We start from the raw sequence: 20,521 nt of genomic DNA on the forward strand, positions 1-20,521 counted from the left end.
TAGAATTTTTATACCCACCACCATAGAATGGTGACGGGGCTATAATAAGTTTGTCATTCCATTTGTAACACATCGAAATATCGATTTCCGACTATATAAAGTATATATATTCTTGATCAGGGAGAAATTCTAAGACGATATAACGATGTCCGTCTGTCTGTCTGTCTGTCTGTATGTTGTAATCACGCTACAGTCTTCAATAATGAAGCAATCGTACTGAAATTTTGCACAAACTCGTCTTTTTTCTGCAGGCAGGTCAAGTTCGAAGATGGGCTATATCGGTCCAGGTTTTGATATAGTCCCCATATAAACCGACCTCCCGATTTGGGGTCTTGGGCTTATAGAAATGTTAGATTTTATCCAATTTGCCTGAAATATGAAAGCTAGAGGTATTTTATGACCATAAAGAGGTGTGCCAAAAATGGTGAGTATCGGTCCATGTTTTGGTATAGCCCCCATATAGACCGATCTCCCGATTTTCCTTCTTGGGCTTATAGAAACCCCAGTTTTTATTCAATTTACCTGAAATTGGAAATCTACAGGTATTGTAGGACCACAAATGCGTGTGCCAAAAATTGTGAGTATCGGTCCATATTTTGGTATAGCCCCCATATAGACCGATCTTCCGATTTTACTTCTTGGGCTTATAGAAACCGCAGTTTTTATTCAATTTACCTGAAATTGAAATCTAGAGGTATTGTAGGACCACAAATATGTGTGCCAAAAATTGTGAGTATCGGTCCATGTTTTGGTATAGCCCCCATATAAAACGACCTCCCGATTTAGGGTCTTGGGCTTATAGAAACAGTAATTTTCATCCAATTTGTCTGAAATTGGAAATCTAGAGGTATTTTAGGACCATAAAGAGGTGTGCCGAAAATGGTGAGTATCGGTCCTTATTTTGGTATAGCCCCCATATAGACCGATTTCCCGATTTTACTTCTTGGACTTCTAGAATCCGAAGTTTTTATACTATTTGCCTGAAATTGGAAATCTAGAGGTATTTTCGGGTCATAAAGAGGTGTGCCGAAAACAGTGAGTATCGGCCCATATTTTAGTATAGCCCCCATAAGAACGATCTCCCGATTTAACTCCTTGGGTTTCTAGAAACCGTAGTTTTTATCTGATTTGCCTGAAATTGTAAATATTCTGGTATTTTATGCTCACAAAAACGTGTATCGGATTAAGTTTTTATCGGTCCATTTGGTAATGCCTCCATATAGACCGACTTCACTTCTTGAGGGTGTAGAAGGCGCACTGATCATGAAAATTGCTTGAAACTCAATGTAAAATTTCCAGATTTTACTTCTACAGATTTAAGATTTCAAATCAAGACGTTATTTTATAATTTTCTTGCACACTTACAAGAGATGTTAATGATTCCTCTAAAACTCAAACAAAAATGTTTCTTATAAATCCAGAATCTGATATAGTCCTCATAGGTGAAATCTTTAAATTTATCTTCGGGAAGTGTCCTCAAGCCCTCCTGAAATTTCAAAGGAAACCCTAATATTTGGTTCATGGTGGTGGGTATTTAAGATTCGGCCCGGCCGAACTTACTGCTGTATATACTTGTTTTTTTTTTTTTCAAAATGTTATTCCGATAGAAAATTTTGTCAAACTTTATTTCTATAGAAATCTTTGTCAAAATTTTAATTCTATAGAAAATTTTGTGAAAATTTTATGTCTATAGGGAATGTTGTCAAAATGTTATTTCTATAGAAATTGTTGATAAAATTTTATTTCTATAGAAAATTTTGTTAAAATTTTATTTCTATAGAAAATTTTGTTAAAATTTTATTTCTATAGAAAATTTTGACAAAATTTTATTTCTATAGAAAATTTTGTTAAAATTTTATTTCCATAGAAAATTTTGTTAAAATTTTATTTTTATAGAAAATGTTGTCCAAATTTTACTTCTAGGGAAAATGTTGTCGAAATTTTATTTTGTAAAAATTTTCTTTCTATAGAAACTTTTATCAAAATTTTATTTCTTTACAACATTTTGTCAAACTTAATTACATACGTATTTAATCGGCCTTTTTTAGTTTATTGATTACCTTGTAATTTAGAAGACGGTGTTAGGAAGTTTTAAGATACCTTGCCATTGGTAAGTGTTACCGCAACCCAAGTAATTCGATCGTGGATGACAGTGGATCCATGGTGGAGGGTACATAAGCTTCGGCCTGGCCGAACTTACGGCCGTATATACTTGTTTGTTTTTTTTTTTGCTTGAGTACAATTAGTTTAGAATTTTCGTCACTACTCGACTTTTGCCTTTACATAATGGGTTTTCCGATTCCCCCCACAGAAAATTCTACAAGTTTTGCCCAGACACTAATTACACATAAATATTTCAAATTCAATACAATATTGTTCAAACATATTATAAATATTCATTAATTAAACAATTTATGTATAAATCAATTTTCACCTCAAAAAAAAAAAATAAAATCGAGTTTCATTTTCTTTAATTTTCTTCTAATGTTGCAGTGTTGTTTTATTTAATTCATCTCTTGATAAATCTATCGAACAACCAAAAGTGAATTAACATTTAAATCTTGAGGTATAAAAATCTAAATACATAATACAAATACCAGATATCAATACAAATCAACATAAACAAACAATAGGAAAAACAAAATTGGAACCAACAACAACAATAAAACAAAAAATATCTAAACAGACGATTTGAAAAAATAAACAATTTCAAAAGAAATTCGAAAAATATTTCTTTAAATAGGAAAAACTAAAGAAAATATAAAACAAAGTAGAATAAAATAAACTCCATCTAACGAAAATCAAAGCTTATCAAAAATCAAGTGAAAAAATTGGAATTCAATTGTCAACAAAAATTATAAAAAAAAATATTAAATTTAAATTAAATAAAAGAAAAGAAAAAAATTAAAAAATACAAACAGCAAATATTCTAAATAAATTATATATAAATTTAAGCGAAAATCATAAATCTTTGAAAACGTGAAAAAAATAATTAACATATACAAACAAATAGTCAAACTTCGAAAATCTGTTAAAAAAACTCGTTGAAAAATCGTTAATTCGTCCAAAAACGATAATTTACATAAAAATCCATAAAAACAACAACAACAACATTTATTGTAAAGAGTTCCTGCAATTAAAGTGTTAAAAACTTTGCTAAACGTTTAATCAACAAATCATTCCATATGGTTCATATTATTGAATTGGTCGGCCAGCCGAAGGTTGAGTTTGCTCAACAAGTTAATGTGAGTATACCCACACTTAGCCAAATTCAGTTTTTGTTTTTGTTTTTGTTTTGTTAGCCCAATCCTCATTTCATCATTTCTTTTACATTTTTTTTTTATTTTAATTTTTTTTTTTTGTGGCAATCTAAAAGATTTTTGTTTTTATTTTGTGGGTTCTGCTTCTTGATGCCCATATAACTCTAGACATTATACCGGCATCGGTTGTCATGATAGCAGAATATAAATTCATATGAGCCATTTCATACTAATAGGGGTAGAAAAAAAAAACAACAACGACAATAAAGTCCACAAAAAATATTAAAAAAAAAAAAAAAATATTTTAACAAAATAGTGATCTATATATTAAATAAAATCTTGTTCAACAATTTCTTTAAAAAGAGCAAGAAAAACTTTATATTTCAAATCAAATGAAACCTTTTTGCCAGTCAAATTTTGGAAAATTGAAATTAAATGAAAATTTTCCAAAAAGTATAATTTTTTGTGGTAAGTTTTCAAAAATGGGGAGCCACTTTCCCTATCGCATAAGAGAGTAACCCATAATTTTGCAACGAAATTTTGAACAAAAATTATATTTTTATTAATTTTTAGGCTAATTATAAACTCATTCATTAGTTAGAATGAATTCGTTTGATTTAAGAGACTTGATTGATTTGATATAAATTTTCATTTGAAACCAAAAAACAAAATGACAAAAAAATTCATTTGATTTGAAAAGGGTTTCATTTGAAGTTATAACAGAATATCCTTTAAATCCCTGTATTTGACCCTACGATGTTCAATCTTTTGAAACCAATTGAAAACAAGTAAGGAAAGTCTAATGTCGGGCGGGGCCGACTATATTATACCCTGCACCACTTTGTAGATCTAAATTTTCGATACCATATCACATCCGTCAAATGTGTTGGGGGCTATATATAAAGGTTTGTCTCACATACATACATTTAAATATCACTCGATCTGGACAGAATTTGATAGACTTTTACAAAATCTATAATGGGAGACATTTAAATCTGAAGCAACTTTAAGGAAACTTCGCAAAAATTTATTTATGATTTATCGCTCAATATATATGTAATAGAAGTTTAGGAAAATTAGAGTCATTTTTACAGCTTTTCGACTAAGCAGTGGCGATTTTACAAGGAAAATGTTGGTATTTTGATCATTTTTGTCGAAATCAGAAAAACATATATATGGGAGCTATATCTAAATCTGAACCGATTTCAACCAAATTTGGCACGCATAGCAACAATGCTAATTCTACTCCCTGTGCAAAATTTCAACTAAATCGGTGTTAAAAATTGGCCTCTGTGGTCATATGAGTGTTAATCGGGCGAAAGCTATATATGGGAGCTATATCTAAATCTGAACCGATTTCAACCAAATTTGGCACGCATAGCAACAATGCTAATTCTACTCCCTGTGCAAAATTTCAACTAAATCGGTGTTAAAAATTGGCCTCTGTGGTCATATGAGTGTTAATCGGGCGAAAGCTATATATGGGAGATATATCTAAATCTGAACCGATTTCAACCAAATTTGGCACGCATAGCAACAATGCTAATTCTACTCCCTGTGCAAAATTTCAACTAAATCGGAGTTAAAAATTGGCCTCTGTGGTCATATGAGTGTAAATCGGCCGAAAGCTATATATGGGAGATATATCTAAATCTGAACCGATTTCAACCAAATTTGGCACGCATAGCAACAATGCTAATTCTACTCCCTGTGCAAAATTTCAACTACATCGGAGTTAAAAATTGGCCTCTGTGGTCATATGAGTGTTAATCGGGCGAAAGCTATATATGGGAGATATATCTAAATCTGAACCGATTTCAACCAAATTTGGCACGCATAGCAACAATGCTAATTCTACTCCCTGTGCAAAATTTCAACTAAATCGGAGTTAAAAATTGGCCTCTGTGGTCATATGAGTGTAAATCGGCCGAAAGCTATATATGGGAGATATATCTAAATCTGAACCGATTTCAACCAAATTTGGCACGCATAGCTACAATGCTAATTCTACTCTCTGTGCAAAATTTCAACCAAATCGGAGTTAAAATTGGCCTCTGTGGTCATATGAGTGTTAATCGGGCGAAAGCTATATATGGGAGATATATCTAAATCTGAACCGATTTCAACCAAATTTGGCACGCATAGCAACAATGCTAATTCTACTCCCTGTGCAAAATTTCAACTACATCGGAGTTAAAAATTGGCCTCTGTGGTCATATGAGTGTAAATCGGCCGAAAGCTATATATTGGAGCTATATCTAAATCTGAACCGATTTCAACCAAATTTGGCCCGCATAGCTATAATGCTAATCCTACTCCCTGTGCAAAATTTCAACTACATCGGAGTTAAAAATTGGCCTCTGTGGTCATATGAGTGTAAATCGGCCGAAAGCTATATATTGGAGCTATATCTAAATCTGAACCGATTTCAACCAAATTTGGCACGCATAGCTACAATGCTAATCCTACTCCTTGTGCAAAATTTCAACCAAATCGGAGTTAAAAATTGGCCTCTGTGGTCATATGAGTGTAAATCGGCCGAAAGCTATATATGGGAGGTATATCTAAATCTGAACCGATTTCAACCAAATTTGGCACGCATAGCTACAATGCTAATTCTACTCCCTGTGCAAAATTTCAACCAAATTGCGGTAAAACTCTGGCTTCTGGGACCGTATTAGTCCATATCGGGCGAAGGATATATATGGGAGCTATATCTAAATCTGAACCGATTTCAATAAAATTTGGCACACTTGACTATAGTACTAATTGTTCTTCTTGTGCAAAATTTTAAGCAAATTAGGCTAAAACTCTGGCTTCTGGGGCCATATAAGTCCATATCGGGCGAAATATATATATGGGAGCTATAACTAAATCTGAACCGATTTCATCCAAAATCAATAGGTATCTATTCTGAGCCAAAACACATACTTGTGCCAAATTTTAAGTCGATTGGACTAAAACTGCGACCTAGACTTTGATTCCAAAAATGTGTTCACGGAGAGACGGACAGACGGACATGGCTATATCGACTCAGGAGCCCACCCTGAGCATTTTTGCCAAAGACACCATGTGTCTATCTCGTCTCCTTCTGGGTGTTGCAAACATATGCACTAACTTATAATACCCTGTTCCACAATGTGGTGCAGGGTATAAAAACATTATTTTCTAAAAGCCTCTAACAATGGCCTTCCATACCGAAGATGACTTCATTATTCGAATCATAGTGGTGCCCAAAAAAATAATAATTAAGTCACATATAAACTCATTGTTATCTAATTCAATAACGAAATTAGTTGATCCAATTAATTATACCCTCCACCATAGGATGGGGTATATAAAGGGTGGTTAAAATTTCAAGAGCCGATGTTGATTTTGAATAAAACACAAACTATTTAGGAAATTATTGTAATTTTATTTTATTATGATATATTGGTATTACTCAATTATGTATGGAACCAAATATCGGCCAAATAGGCGCCGCGACTTCGGTGGCACACCTTCATCCGATGGTCCAAATTTTCGATGACGCTGAGGCATAATGGAGGTTCTATGCCGTTAATGTGCCGAATTATCTCATCCTTTAGCTCTTGAATTGTTGCCGGCTTATCGACGTACACCTTTTCTTTCAAACTACCCCAAAGAAAAAAGTCCAACGATGTCAAATCACATGATCTTGGCGGCCAATTGACATCGCCATTACGTGAAATAACACGGCCATTGAATTTTTTGCGCAAAAGAGCCATTGTTTCGTTAGCTGTGTGGCAAGTGGCACCGTCCTGCTGAAACCACATATCGTCCACATCCATATCTTCTAATTCGGGCCATAAAAAGTTCGTTATCATCTCACCATAGCGAACACCAATCACAGTAACTGCCTGACCGGCCTCATTGTGGCAAAAATACGGCCCAGCCCATAAACCGCACCAATCAGTCACTCTTTGTGGGTGCATTGTTTTTTCGACAATCACTCTTGGATTCTCATTCGCCCAAATGCGGCAATTCAGTTTATTGACGAATCCACTGAGGTGAAAATGTGCCTCATCACTGAAGATGATTTTCTTCGAAAATTGATCATCGTCCTGTTGCCATTTCTTGGAACCATTCTGCCCATTCACGACGTCCATGGTTCAAATTGAGTAAGTCTGAAATAGAGAAATGTCACATAAAATTCGAAAAAAAACTTGGCGTTTAGGTGTGGTTCACATTCATTTATTTATTAACTTTGTCATTCCGTTTGTAACACATCGAAACATTGCTCTAAGACCCCATAAAGTATATATATTCTGGGTCGTGGTGAAATTCTGAGTCGATCAAGCCACGCCCGTCCTTCCGTCCGTCTGTTGAACTCACGTTAACTTACGAACGAAACAAGCTATCGACTTGAAACTTTGCACAAGTAGTTGTTATTGACGTAGGTCGGTGGGTATTGCAAATGGGCCATATCGGTTCACTTTTACGTATAACCCCCATCTAAACGGACAACCAGATTTGGCTTGCGGAGCCTCTAAGAGAAGTAAATCTCATCCGATCCGCCTGAAATTTGGTACATGGTATTAGTATATGGTCTTCAAAAACTAATCCAAAATTAGTCCATTTCGGTTCATAATTAAATATAACCCCCATATAAATCGATCCCCAGAGTTGCACTCCGGAGCCTCTTGGAAGAGCAAAATTCATCCGATCCGGTTGAAATTTGGAACGTGGTGTTAGTATGTGGCCGCGAATAACCATGCCAAATTTGGTCCATAGCGGTCCATAATTATATATAGCCCCCATATAAACCCTATCCCCAGATTTGTCTTCCGGAGCCTCTTGGAGGAGCAAAATTCATCCGATCCGGTTGAAATTTGGTACGTGGTGTTAGTATATGGTATCTAAGAACCATGCAAACATTGGTCCATATCGGTCCATTATTATATATAGCCCCCATATAAATCGATCCCCAGAGTTGCACTCCGGAGCCTCTTGGAAGAGCAAAATTCATCCGATCCGGTTGAAATTTGGAACGTGGTGTTAGTATGTATATAGGCGCTAAGAACCATACAAAAATCGGTCCATATCGGTCTACAGTTATATATAGCCCATCCACAATCACACAAAAATTGGTCCATATCGGTTCATAATCATGGTTGCCACTCGAGCCTAAAATAATCTACCAAAATTTTATTTATATAGAAAATTTTGTCAAAATTTTATTTCTAAAGAAAATTTGTCAACATTTTATTTCTATAGAAAAATTTGTCAAAAATTTTTTTCTATAGAAAATTTTGTCAAAATTTTATTTCTTACGAAAATTTTGTCAAAATTTTATTTCTTACGCAAATTTTGTCAAAATTTTATTTCTACAGAAAATTTTGTCAAAATTGTATGTCTATAGAAACTTTTGTCAAAATTTTATTTCTAAAGAAAATTGTGTAAAAATTTTATTTCTATAGAAAATTGTGTGAAAATTTTATTTCTAAAGAAAATTTAGTCAAAATTTTATTTCTATAGAAAGTGTTGTCACAATTTTATTCTTATAGAAAATTTTGTCAAAATTTTATTTCTATAGAAAATGTTGTCAAAATTTTATTTCTAAAGAAAATGGTGTCACAATTTTATTTCTATAGAAAATTTTGTCAAAATTTTGTTTCTATAGAAAATTTTGTCACAATTTTATTTTTATAGATTTTTTTTTTTTAAATTTTATTACTATAGAAAATTTTGTCAAAATTTTATTTCTATAGAAAATTTTGTCAAAATTTTATTTCTGTAGAAAATTTTGTCAAAATATTATTTCTGTGGAAAATTTTATTTCTATAGAAAATTTTGTCAAAATTTTGTTTCTATAAAAAATTTTGTCAAAATTTTATTTCTAAAGAAAATTTAGTCAAAATTTTATTTCTAAAGAAAATGTTGTCACAATTTTATTTCCATAGAAAATTTTGTCAAAATTTTATTTCTATAGAAAATTGTATAAAAATTTTATTTCTAAAGAAAATTTTGTCAAAATTTTATTTCTATAGAAAATTTTGTCAAAATATTATTTCTAAAGAAAATGTCACAATTTTATTTCTATAGAAAATTTTGTCAAAATTTTAGTTCTGTAGAAAATTTTGTAAAAATTTTATTTCTATAGAAAATTTTGTCAAAATTTTATTTCTGTAGAAAATTTTGTCAAAATTTTATTTCTATTGAAAATTTTGTCAAAATTTTATTTCTATAGAAAATTTTGTCTAAATTTTATTTCTATAGAAAATTTTGTTAAAATTGTATTTCTATAGAAAATTTTGTCAAGATTTTATTTCTATAAAAAATTTTGTTAAAATTTTATTTCTATAGAAAATTTTGTCAAAATTTTATTTCTATAGAAAATGTTGTCACAATTTTATTTCTATAGAAAATTTTGTTAAAATTTTATTTCTATACAAAAATTTGTCAAAATTTTATTTCTGTAGAAAATTTAGTCATAATTTTATTTCTATAGAAAATTTTGCTAAATTTTACTTCTATAGAAATTTTTGCTAAATTTATATTCTATAGAAAATGTTGTCAATATTTTATTTCTATAGAAAATAGTGTCAACATTTTGTGGATGACAGTCTTTAGTAGAAGTTCCTACGCAATCCATGGTGGAAGGTACATAAGATTCAGCCTGGCCGAACTTATGGCCGTATATACTTGTTTTCTAATTGAAATTGCATATATTACGAAAATGACGGTATCTGTCATAAATAAAACATTTAATTTAATACTGGTCTCAGAGCCCGTAAAGTATATTAAATCCGGGTCGTGGTGCAAATTGTAGACTTTATTAAGAATTTAATTGATTTTTCGACGAGTACAGTTAATTTATTTATTGATTCAATTAAAACTTTCTATTAATTTTGATAGCAAAATTCAATCAATGTTATGATTGGTTCCATTAAAAAAATTAATACGAAGTGAAAATTTAAACTAATGTCTACAAAATTAGAATTGAAATATAAAATTTTTAAATTAATTGTTAATTGTAAATGTTTTATATATATATATATATATATATATATATATATATATATATATATATATATATATATATATATATATATATATATATATATATATATATATATATATATATATATATATATATATATATATATATATATATATATATATATTATATTATATATATATATATATATATATATATATATATATATATATATATATATATATATATATATAATATATATATATATATATATATATATATATATATATATTTAATACAAAAGAAACAAAAGTCGATGACCCACGTTCGAAGATTTCAAAAGCCGCATTCAAACAATTTTGCCAATTGTTGCACGGTTGTTGTATCGCGTACCAAATATCAACCGTGTTGGATGAAATTTGCAAATCCAAGAGGCTCCGTAAGTCAAATCTGGTATTCGGTTTATATTGTGAGCCGATATAACAATTTGCATACCATCCGGCCTATATCAATAACAGGTACTTGTGCCAAGTTTTAAAAGACGGACAGACATCGATCGATCGACTTAAAATTTCACTACGACCCAGAATAAATACTTAATGTAGTGTGTGGCCAATATTTCGAGCAATTATAAACGGAATTAGAAAGTTTGTATACACTCTCCTATGGAGGAGGGTATAAAAATTGTCCTTAAATTTCGATAACATAATCTTCCATATTATCTATAACGATGTTTACAGTATTTTTAGTTTAAATTTTCTCTTAATTTTTATAAAGTTTACCCACTATATAATCATATGAGTAGATTAAATTTCTTACACTCCTTTACATTTGGTCCTTAATGTCTCATATAACCCCAAAAAAGTAAAAATGCGTAAACCGCACCAAAGGCTCCAAACAAAAAAAAAAACAACAACAACAAAAACAGAAACAGAAACAGAAAAGGCAATGAAATGAACCCTGGCAAAAAAAATCCCAATAATAAATCTTGAGTTTGTAGTCACGTAATGACAACATAATATGTGACTTTTGTCTCCTACATTCACTCTTTGTATGAGTTCATCCAGACGAAATTGGGATTTCTGGAGGGGGTGGGGGTGGCGTTGGTAGCACCCACATGACCGGACATGTAGACATCTTTATAGACTTCTCCCTACCCTGAACTGTGAATTTTTTTTGCACTGTTTACATGGCCTAAAAGCGAGCGGGAAAAAAGATGAATTTCTTTTGTTGCTGTTATTTTGTTGTCGTAGACGAGCGGTATATTAGATTTTTATGAGTTTGTCTACCGGGTATAGTTTGGTTTTTCTGGTTTTGCCCTTTGGAAATATAGACCAAGTTATAAACCAAACAAAAAAAAAAACGCCACCCAGACTTTATTCTCACTTAGCCAAGGTTATTGGCTGGGCACAATACAGAAGAAATTTCTTTGTATATAAAAATTTCAGCAAATGGGTGTTACAGGGCGATCAAGGCATAAGGACGAAAGGAAGATTCACAAAAAATGAGGGTATGAAAAAGGACAATGTAATTAATCATTTTTATTTTGGATGACAAGACAATTTGCGGCCTACTAAAGCACACAAACACACACTCCGTATAACAGGAGACTTATGGCATAACCTCACACAAAAGACCCAAACAGAAGATATCCAACAATCACAAAAAGTGAAGCAACAACATCAAAAATGAGAACAAAAAAAAAAACAACAACAAAATAATCAAGATGTGTTTTATAACGAGCAAATTAAAGCATATATTAAGGCTTATCCCAGACATACGTGTCTCTTACACACACATACACACACAGCCCTAAGATTGCAATAACAACAAATGGTTGTTATTGTATTCTTTTTGATTTAGATAATAATGGCCATATGACATTTTAAAGTCATGTCATTGAGGCCAAGTCATGTAATTTGATTGAATTCGTGATTTTGTAAAAAATAAAAAAAAAGAATACAAGAAAACACACAAATCTCTTAACTACAAAAAACTGCTCTGCCATTTTTATCTATCAATCATTTACGATTTTATCAAATAAAGATTAATTACCTGAGAAAAATTTTAGCAAATCAATTGATTATAAATGAAATATCATAATCAATAAAAAATAATTCAGATTTAGAAGACCATACAATTTTGACAAAATTTTCTATAGAAACTAAATTTGGAAAAAAAATTTCTATAGAAATAAAATTTTAAGAAAATTTTCTACAGCTATAAGAGTTTGACAAGTTTTTCTATAGAAATGAAAGTTTGATAAAATTTTCAATAGAAATAAAATTTTGATAAAATTTCCAATAGAAATAAAATTTTGACAAAATTTTCTATAGATCTAAAATTTTGACAAAATTTTCTATAGAAATAAAATTTTGATAAAATTTTCAATAGAAATAAAATGTTGACAAAATTTTCAATAGAAATAAAATTTTGACAAAATTTTCAATAGAAACAAAATTTGGAAAAAAATTTCTATAGAATTAAAATTTTGACAAAATTTTCTATAGATATGAAATTTTGACAAAATTTTCTATAGAAATAAGATTTAGTCAAAATTTTCAATAGAAATAAAATTTTGACAAAATTTTCCATAGAAATAAAATTTTGACAAAATTTTCTAAAGAAATAAAGTGTTGACCACATTTCTATAGGGATAAAATTTTGACAAAATTTTCTATAGAAATAAAATGTTAACAAAGTTTTCTATAGATATAAAATTTTGACAAAATTTTCAATATAAATAAAATTCTTGTAGTAGTTATATGGTTGACCTTTTAGTATAATTATTTGTAGAGTTTGTAAGGCTTGAGGACACTAGTGTAAACTCAAACGCAGTGCCGAGCAAGTCACATTGTCTTATTAAAAAATTTAATTTCCCTGAGGACGGACAACGATGGTGTTCGAAATATTGGAAAGAACTAAAAATAAAACACTATAAAAAACTAAGATTTTATTTTGTTTTATTACAACATGACCTCAAGCCTTACAAACTCTACAAATAGAAATTAAATTTTTACAAAATTTTCGATTTGAAATAAAATTTTTACAAAATTTTCAATAAAAATAAAATTTTGACAAAATTTTTTCTAGAAATAAAATTTTAACAAAGTTTTCTACAGATATAAAATTCTTACAAAATTTTCTATAGAAATAAAATTTTGACAAAGTTTTCTATAGAAATAAAATTTGGAAAAGTTTGGACAAAATTTAAAATACGAATAAAATTTTGAAAAAAAAATTCTATAGAAATAAAATTTAGAGAAAATTTTCTATAGAAATAAAATTTTGACAACATTTTCCACAGAAATAGAATTTTGACAAAATTTTCTTAAGAAATAAAATGTTGGCCAAATTTTCTATAGAAATAAAGTTTGGACAAATTTACACTGCAAATAAAATTTTGAAAAAATGTTTCTATAGAAATAAAATTTAGAGAAAATTTTATATAGAAATAAAATTTTGACAAAATTTTCCACAGAAATAAAATTTTGACAAAATTTTCCACAGAAATAAAATTTTGACAAAATTTTCCACAGAAATAAAATTTTGACAAAATTTTCCACAGAAATAAAATTTTGACAAAATTTTCTATAGAAATAAAATTTCGAAAAAAAAATCTACAAAAATAAAGTTTTTACCAAATTATCTATAGAAATAAAATTTAGAAAAAATTTTATATAGAAATAAAATTATGACAAAATTTTCAACAGAAATAGAATTTTGACAAAATTTTCTAAAGAAATAAAATGTTGGCCAAATTTTCTATAGAAATAAAGTTTGGACAAATTTACACTAGAAATAAAATTTAAAAAAAAAAATTTCTTTTGAAATAAAATTTAGAGAAAATTTTCTAAAGAAATAAAATTTTGACAAAATTTTCCACAGAAATAAAATTTTGACAAAATTTTCTATAGAAATAAAATTTTGAAAAAAAAATCTATAAAAATAAAGTTTTTACCAAATTTTCTATAGAAATAAAATTTAGAGAAAATTTTCTATAGAAATAAAATTTAGAGAAAATGTTCTATAGAAATAAAATGTTGACAATTTTTTCTATAGAAATAAAATTTTGACAAAATTTTCCACAGAAATAGAATTTTGACAAAATTTTCTAAAGAAATAAAATATTGGCCAAATTTTCTATAGAAATAAAGTTTGGACAAATTTACACTACAAATAAAATTTTGAAAAAATGTTTCTATAGAAAAAAAATTTAGAGAACATTTTATATAGAAATACAATTTTGACAAAATTTTCCACAGAAATAGAATTTTGACAAAATTTTCTAAAGAAATAAAATGTTGGCCAAGGTTAGGTTAGGTTAGGTGGCAGCCCGATGTATCAGGCTCACTTAGACTATTCAGTCCATTGTGATACCACATTCGTGAACTTCTCTCTTATCACTGAGTGCTGCCCGATTCCATGTTAAGCTCAATGACAAGGGACCTCCTTTTTATAGCCGAGTCCGAACGGCGTTCCACATTGCAGTGAAACCACTTAGAGAAGCTTTGAAACCCTCAGAAATGTCACCATCATTATTGAGGTGGGATAATCCACCGCTGAAAAACTTTTTGGTGTTCGGTCGTAGCAGGAATCGAACCCACGACCTTGTGTATGCAAGGCGGGCATGCTAACCATTGCACCACGGTGGCTCCCAAATGTTGGCCAAATTTTCTATAGAAATAAAGTTTGGACAAATTTACACTACAAATAAAATTTTAAAAAAATGTTTCTATGGAAATAAAATTTAGAGAAAATTTTCTATAGAAATAAAATTTTGACAAAATTTTCCACAGAAATAAAATTTTGACAAAATTTTCTATAGAAATAAAATTTTGAAAAAAAAAAAATCTATAAAAATAGAGTTTTTACCAAATTTTCTATAGAAATAAAATTTAGAGAAAATTTTCTATAGAAATAAAATTTAGAGAAAATTTTATATAGAAATAAAATTTGGAGAAAATTTTCTATAGAAATAAAATTTTGACAAAATTTTCCACAGAAATAGAATTTTGACAAAATTTTCTAAAGAAATAAAATGTTGGCCAAATTTTCTATAGAAATAAAGTTTGGACAAATTTACACTACAAATAAAATTTTGAAAAAAAGTTTCTATAGAAATAAAATTTAGAGAAAATTTTATATAGAAATAAAATTTTGACAAAATTTTCCACAGAAATAGAATTTTGACAAAATTTTCTAAAGAAATAAAATGTTGGCCAAGGTTAGGTTAGGTTAGGTGGCAGCCCGATGTATCAGGCTCACTTAGACTATTCAGTCCATTGTGATACCACATTAGTGAACTTCTCTCTTATCACTGAGTGCTGCCCGATTCCATGTTAAGCTCAATGAAAAGGGACCTCCTTTTTATAGCCAAGTCCGAACGGCGTTCCACATTTCAGTGAAACCACTTAGAGAAGCTTTGAAACCCGCAGAAATGTCTCCAGCATTACTGAGGTGGGATAATCCACCGCTGAAAAACTTTTTGATGTTCGGTCGAAGCAGGAATCGAACCCACGACCTTGTGTATGCAAGGCGGGTATGCTAACCATTGCAACACGGTGGCTCCCACTCTTATAGGCTCCGCAAGCCAAATCTGGGTCTTCTGGTCTTCTTTGAATACCACAAATAACACCGCTAACATTGGGAAGCCCTTTATTATGCCTATAAAAATTAAAATCAATTTTAAAATTTCTTGAAGAAAACAAAAAACTACCCAAAATTCTCGAAGCCGCTTATTTCATTGTCTAATTGATGTGAAGTTTGCTTTCGATAATATCCTCAATTCCATTTGTAATTTGACTTCCTTGAAATGAAATCTTTCAGCCTTATTCACTTGATGATTTATTTGCACCAAAGGAAGCCCAGGGGGTTTAAAGTCCTTCCACTTTACATTAGGGAATTATGTACCCGTAGCATCGTAAATACCCACCCATTAGACATTGTTGTATCTCTATGCCATTGCCAAGTTAAAAATCTGTGATTGATGATTGATTGTTTGTGGGTTGTTTGAAATGAAAGACATCACAGTCCCTCTACCCCCCACTCTCCCTTCGGGAAAACTCAATCGGATAGAGAGTAGAAAGAACATTTTCATGCTTTTTTTAACTTTAACTCGAATTGTAGGGGCATTTTTATTTTCGAAATGGAAATAAATCATGAGCTTTATCAGATCCATTAGTCCAGTTTTCACTCAGTCATGGTCATTTTGTCTATGGTCTATGGAGAAGTTTCACATGATTGCTAATGTCTCTTTGATTGAGTATGAGCGATTTAAAGTTCCATAAAAAAAATTAAATAGAAGAATTTTACCGGTGATATTAATTTAGTTTTTGTTTTCTGTTTTGTCAGTTTGTTTGCTGACAAATTATTTGGGTATTATTAAAAGGTCTTTGCATGATCCCAAACAATTAAAACAAATATAACGACAAATCGCTTATGAAAATATCGGAAATACAAACAATGATTAGGAGGGCATCACCTCCGTATGGAGCTATCAAACCCCATGTTCACTTTGGAACCTTTCAGTTAGATTCGAATTATTCAAATTTTGTCGTCAAAACTATTAAATCTATTCTAGAAAAATGCGAATTTTTGAAAATTAAAAATCATAAAAAATTATAAAAATTATTTATATGGCACAATATCACAACATTTCTTAATTCATATCCAAAACACTGAACTTGGATCACGCCTTAGGTAATATTGCAGTATATGCAATATCATATTGATGTCCTCCTTCCAGAGTACGCTAAGTCGACTTAGTATGTTTTGATGGAGTTCGTTGTTTTTTATTCGGATTGATGTGAATTGCATCGTGTCAAAAGTTCGAATTTAATGGACCACTTCTAATACTAGCCTGTGACTAAAGTTTTAAAAAATTCCAATCCAAAAATAGCTTTGTTCGGTCTAAAGTGGTCTAAGTCATTTTTAGCCATGTTCTATTATCACTATTTTGAATTTATACATACTAAAAAAAAACCTACAATAAACTTGATTTTAAGACCGAAAAAACTGAATTTTTATCTTACACGGGTTTTGAGAAATTCCAAAAAAAAAACTTTGAACTTGTTTCCTGTAAAATTCACTTTCAGGGCTTAGCGTACTTTGGAATATCATTAGCGACAATTTTTTGGGTATATAAATATTCATTATATTGTAATTGTGTCGAATTTTAAATATTTTAATGATTTAGCCTGCACCGCCAAGGGAAAGTTACTGCTTCTTTAAAGAGGGAGAACTTACTCATAATGGAATTTTAGGGTATAACACAACACGAAATTTTTTAAGGATATTAAATTTATAGATTTTTTTTGTCAAAATGGTATTTGTAAAGAAAATTTTTTCAAAATTTTATTGCTATAGCAAATTTTGTCAACATTTTATTTCTATACAAAATTTTGTCAAAATGTTATTTCTATACAAAATTATGTCAAGATTTTATTTCCATAGAAAATTTTGTCAATATTTCATTTCAATAGAAATTTTTTTTTTTGCCAAAATTTTACTATCATAGAAAATTTTATTCATATAGAAAAAACAATTTATCCATAAAGAACATTTTGTCAAAAACTTGTTGATATAGAAAATTTTGTCAAAATATTATTCCTCTAGGAAATTGTGTCAAAATATTTTTCCTGCAGGAAATTTTGTCAATAGTTTTTCCTATAAGAAAATTTGTCAAAATCTTATTTCTATAGAAACTTTTGTCAAAATTTTATTGTCTATGGTAAATTTTTTTTTTTTTAATTTTATTTCTATGGAAAATTTTTCCAAATTTTTGTTTCTATAGAAAATTTATTCAGAATTTTATTTCTATGGAAAAATTTGTCAAAATTTGTTGTCTGTAGAAAATTTAATCAATATTTTATTTCTATTGAAAATCTTTGCAAAATTTTATTTTTATGGAAACTTTTGTCAAAATATTATTTCGATAGAAAATTATCCCGATATTATTTTACTATTAGAAAATTTTGTCGAAATGTTATTACTATAGAAAATTTTGTCTTAATTTTATTCCTATAGGAAAATTTTCCAAAATTTTTTTATACCCTCCACAATAGGCTGGGGGTATATTAACTTTGTTATTCCGTTTGTAACACATCGAAATATTGCTCTAAGACCCCATAGAGTATATATATATTCTGGGTCGTAGTGAACTTCTGAGACGATCTAAGCATGTCCGTCCGTCCGTCCGTCTGTTGAAATCACGCTAACTTCCGAACGAAACAAGCTATCGACTTGAAACTTGGCACAAGTAGTTGTTATTGCTGTAGGTCGGATGGTATCGATCCACTTTTACGTATAGCCTCCATATAAACGGACCCACAGATTTGGCTTGCTGAGCCTCTAAGAGAATCATATTTCATCCGATCCGGCTGAAATTTGGTACATGGAGTTGGTATTTATATGGCCTCTAACAACTACTTTTACGTATAGCCCCCATATAAACGGACCCTCAGATTTGGCTTGCTGAGCCTCTAAGAGAATCATATTTCAACCGATCCGGCTGAAATTTGGTACCTGGTTTAAGTATATGGTCTCTAACAACCATGCATAAATTAGTACCCATTGGTTCATAATTATATATAGCCCCCATATAAACCGATCCCCAGATTTGGCTTGCGCAGCCTCAAAGAGAAGCAAATTTCATCCGATCCGGTTGAAATTTGGAACATGGTGTTAGTATATGGTCTCTAACAACCATGCGTGAATTGGTCCATATCGGTCCATAACTATTTATAGCCCCCATATAAACTGATCCCCAGATTTGGCTTGCGGAGACTCAAAGAGAAGCAAAATTCATCCGATCCGGTTGAAATTTCGTACATGGTGTTGGTATATGGTCTCTAAAAACCATGCATAAATTGGTCCACATCGGTCAATAATTATATATAGCCCCCATACAAACTCTTCTCCAGATTTGACTTCCGGAGCCTCTTGGTGGAGCAAAATTCATCCGATCCGGTTCAAATGTGGAGCATGGTGTTAGTATATGGTTTCTTATATACATGCAAAAATTGGTCCACATCGGTTGACAATTATATATAGCCCCCATATAAACTGATCTCCAGATTTGGCTTGTGGAGCCTCAAAGAGAAGCAAATTTCATCCGATACGGTTAAAATTTGGAACATGGTGTTAGTATATGATCTCTAGCGACCGTGCCTGAATTGGTCCATATCGGTCCATAACTATTTATAGCCCCCATATAAACCGTTCTCCAGATTTGACCTCCGGAACCTCATGGAGGAGCAAAATTTATCCGGTCCGGTTCAAATTTGGAACAGGGAGCCACCGTGGTGCAATGGTTAGCATGCTCGCCTTGCATACACAAGGTCGTGGGTTCGATTCCCGCTTCGACCGAACACCAAAAGGTTTTGCAGCGGTGGATTATCCCACCACAGTAATGCTGGTGACATTTCGGAGGGTTTCAAAACTTCTCTAAGCAATGTGGAATGCCGTTCGGACGAGGCTATAAAAAGGAGGTGCCTTGTCATTGAGCTTAACATGGAATCGGGCAGCACTCAGTGATAAGAGGGAAGTTCACCAATGTGGTATCACAATGGACTGAATAGTCTAAGTGAGCCTGATACATCGGGCTGCCACCTAACATAACCTAACCTAATCTAAATTTGGAACGTGGTGTTAGGTTAGGTTAGGTTATGTGGTGTGGGTATATACCAAAATTGCTCCATATCGATCTATAGTTATATATAGCCGATCTCCAATCACACAAAAATTGGTCCATATCGGTTCATAATCATGGTTGCCACTCGAGCCAAAAATAATCTACCAACATTTTATTTCTATAGAAAATTTGGTTTATTATACCCTGCGACACACTGTGGAACAGGGTATTATAAGTTAGTGCATATGTTTGCAACACCCAGAAGGAGACGAGATAGACACATGGTGTCTTTGGCAAAAATGCTCAGGGTGGGCTAATGAGTCGATATAGCCATGTCGTCCGTCCTCCGTCTGTCTGTGAACACATTTTTGTGATCAATGTCTAGGTCGCATTTTAAGTCCAATCGCCTTCAAATTTGGTACAAGTTCCTGCTTTGGGTCAGAATAGAACCCTATTGATTTTGGAAGAAATCGGTTCAGATTTAGATATAGCTCCCATATATATCTTTCGCCCGATAAGCACTTGTATGGATGCAGAAGCCAGAGTTTTAGCCCAATTTGGTTGAAATTTTGCACTAGGAGTACAATTAAAGGGTGATACGGTCAAAATTTGGTCAAGGGAAAACGCGTGTAAATCGGTGAAATCGTTTATTTAAAAAATCAAATTAAA

General features: G+C 30.9%; 1 protein-coding gene across 9 annotated transcripts in view; it reads left to right on the plus strand.

Annotated features, from left to right (window-relative positions):
* Positions 1 to 2,945: 2,945 nt before the first annotated feature.
* The window catches only part of bru3 (CUGBP Elav-like family member bruno 3), a 1,184,422-nt gene continuing 1,166,846 nt past the window's right edge, over positions 2,946 to 20,521 (plus strand). For all 9 annotated transcript variants that reach the window (XM_075304618.1, XM_075304620.1, XM_075304622.1 and 6 more), the window contains exon 1: positions 2,946 to 3,245. In XM_075304618.1, the coding sequence (XP_075160733.1) occupies positions 3,186 to 3,245 (60 nt within the window). In that variant the 5' untranslated portion in view covers positions 2,946 to 3,185. The remainder of the gene's footprint in view (positions 3,246 to 20,521) is intronic.

The sequence above is a fragment of the Haematobia irritans genome, chromosome 4 (genome assembly GCF_050003625.1).
Source record: "Haematobia irritans isolate KBUSLIRL chromosome 4, ASM5000362v1, whole genome shotgun sequence".
NCBI classification, from domain to species: Eukaryota; Metazoa; Arthropoda; class Insecta; order Diptera; family Muscidae; genus Haematobia; species Haematobia irritans.